The sequence below is a fragment of the Rhagoletis pomonella genome, unplaced genomic scaffold, assembly GCF_013731165.1.
Source record: "Rhagoletis pomonella isolate Grant_MI unplaced genomic scaffold, Rhpom_1.0 Rhpom_scaffold_00002, whole genome shotgun sequence".
NCBI classification, from domain to species: domain Eukaryota; kingdom Metazoa; phylum Arthropoda; class Insecta; order Diptera; family Tephritidae; genus Rhagoletis; species Rhagoletis pomonella.
In genome coordinates this window covers 98556638-98559459 of record NW_023458556.1, presented here as the reverse complement: position 1 = coordinate 98559459, position 2822 = coordinate 98556638, and the positions used below count along the sequence as shown (strand labels likewise).

Sequence of the window (2822 nt, the reverse complement as noted above, 5' to 3'; positions counted from 1 at the left end):
CCACTGATGATGTAAAAATCAATGTGGAAGTTCGATCATAACCTTGTTGGCGCACAAAAAAATCACTTTTTCATATAATGGAATTAACTGAAATATTTATGTATACCTAAACACTTATTGCACGTCCGCTACTTTCTAGAGTTGGGAAGTTTAGTTCATTTAAGTGACCAGTGAGTCTAGTTCAAATCACTCAAAAGAACTGGTTCATTTAGTTCATCTAGTTCATTTAGGCATTTATGTTATTACTAGAATAACGAAATACACCCCCCATTCAAACACCAAATTAAGAATTTGTACATTTTTATTTGTAATTCAGTCATATGTACATAAGTATGTATGTATATATGTATATACATACATTGGAGATCAACTTTGTAAAAAAACACAAACGAGTATGGCTTGTAAATAAAAATGTGTAAAAAAAAGTACTTATAAAGAATTCAGTTCTTATAACACACTTATACTAAATATGTTAAGCCTGTATTACATTTCATTGTTTTTACATTTGAATTTGTTCAAAAACAAATGAGACTATAACATTAACTTGTTTTAAATATTGATCACAATGGTTACAATTAGATAATTTAGATATTGTACTTTACATATTGCTGTGCAAAAAAAGAATTTTTTCTACCATGGTTGGCTTCAGTAAAGTACGTCTGTCTCGTATTACTTGGCCCACGCTAGAGGATACCCTTTCGCAAGGCACCGATGTAGCCACTATACAAAATCTTTTCAAAATATGCCTGTATAGATTGGGACATGTTTCCTTGCGCACATGCCACCATTCCAGTGGATTATGGGTGCGATCTAAATAGGGTTCACTCAAATATCTATCCACTTCTACAATCGCAGCTACAGTTATACTCTGAGGCTTTACAATATTTCTGACATCTTTGTTGTAATCGTGCCATATATTGTTAACAGCTTGCGCCTGCGAATCGGGAATTACAACTTCTGTTTCACTTTGAGAAAAATCCGTCTGTACAATCTTATTTTTAAGGTTTTGAATAGCAATATCACACGCATTTGGTTCTCTAAAACCTTTCTTTTTAAACCTAGGGTCCAAAATAGTGCATTCGGCGTATAGCGGATTACTCTCTAAATTTTTAAATCGATTTTGAACACCCTGCCTCAAAGATCTATAAAACAATGAAAGCTTTTCGTTGTTTGGCGAAGTCTTTGCTAAATACCTTTGAATAAGATTGATAAAAACGATAACTTTAGATAGCGTCACATCTTTTTCAGAAGAAATTTCCGTAGTGATGTCATAAAAAGGCACCATTCAATGGTGGCTATAATAAGATCGGGTCTCAAAATGGCAATTGTGCTCATAACAGCGTCTTTAACTTCTATTATACGAGCCAACATATCGTACGTAGAGTTCCATCGCGTTGGCACACTTTGCTTCAATTTTAAAATAGGCAATTGCATTTGTACTTGAAAGTCCTTTAATTGTTTTAAAGCTTGGCTACTGCGGTTGAAATATACAACAATATTTTTAACTTTATCTACAACTGCCGTGATTTCAGTAATTGCTTTCTGAACAATCAAATTAAGTAGATGTGCAAAACAACCAATGGAACGCCACTCCCCTAACCTTACGGCACTTAATGAATTTGCAGCGTTGTCGGTAACTATGGCGGCGACTTTATTCGATATACCCCAATTCGCAGTCACTTCTTTTAAAAACCCACATAAATTTTCACCAGTATGACTACAATCAAGCTCTTTGCAGCACAAGAGAGCAGAACAAAGCGTGGTGTTTTTATCAATAAAATGAGCAGTTACAGCAATGTAACTGATGTTGGTAGAAGGCGTCCAGCCGTCGTTTGTGAGACATACTGCAAATGTATCTTGCAATTGGCTTCTAATTTCTGATTCTAAATCATTATACACTTTTGGTATCAAGTTTTGAGACAAAGTTTTCCTGGCGGGTAATTTATAACCGCCGCACTGTGACACCATGCTGGCCAATTTCACCATCTCCGGCTCTTCCACTAAACGCAGCGCATGATGGCCTTTAGCTTTCATCTTGACTAGTTGATGGTTGATTTTATCCACCTTTTTGGTAGTTGGCTGCTTTGATATATAATTTGTAATTACCGGTTGCTGCGACTCCCTCTGCGAAAGGTGTTCACTTTGTGGCGATGGCTGCGTCTGATTCATATGCCGTTTGAGGTTTCCCACCGATCCTCCATTGTAGCTGATTTGTGACGAACAGTGCTTGCATGTAGCTTTCTTCGCATCCCAATTCTTGAAATTGTTCCACACAAGCCTTCTTTTTGCTGGCATCTGAATAGAAATATGTATAGAACATAGCTTATAATTTTTAAATAAAGACATCGAATGTAAAATACTTACATTAACTCCAAAAACACTAGCGCATAGCTTTCGCGGCAACAGAAAAAAGAATTGGCGCAAATATGAAAGTGCTACCACCACGGTTGTCACATCATAAAATTGTGTGGCTGCCACTATCAATTTGTTGCAATGATAACTTAGGGCCCTGTCACACGCTCAGTATTTATTGACGTGATCCAAGTATCGCGATATTTATTGACGGTGTAGCATACAATATTGATGGATCGTGATCCATAACGCAAAATTTCTAAAAATTTTGAAATCTGGATCGCGGATCGCAATACCGTCAATAAATATTGTTCGTGTAGCACTTTCAAAACGCGATCCATACATTTCGTCAGTACATCTTTTGCTCTCACAATGCGAACATCGAAAAGGTATTTGATCTGCCTCCGATCTCGGTGCTTAAAACCTTTCAAATCAAATTGAAAAAATTTTAATTAACATTGGAAATTTTA

The 2822-nt window shown here is 36.1% G+C and overlaps 1 protein-coding gene across 1 annotated transcript; it reads right to left on the bottom strand.

Moving 5' to 3' along the window:
• Positions 1-610: 610 nt before the first annotated feature.
• Positions 611-2429, bottom strand: LOC118734237 (zinc finger BED domain-containing protein 4-like). Its single transcript, XM_036463959.1, has 2 exons — positions 2365-2429; positions 611-2295 (listed from the first exon to the last, which is right to left on the bottom strand). Exon 2 carries the CDS (start codon positions 2293-2295, stop codon positions 1234-1236), a length of 1062 nt encoding a protein of 353 aa, XP_036319852.1. The 5' UTR covers positions 2365-2429; the 3' UTR covers positions 611-1233.
• Between the last annotated feature and the right edge of the window lie 393 nt (positions 2430-2822).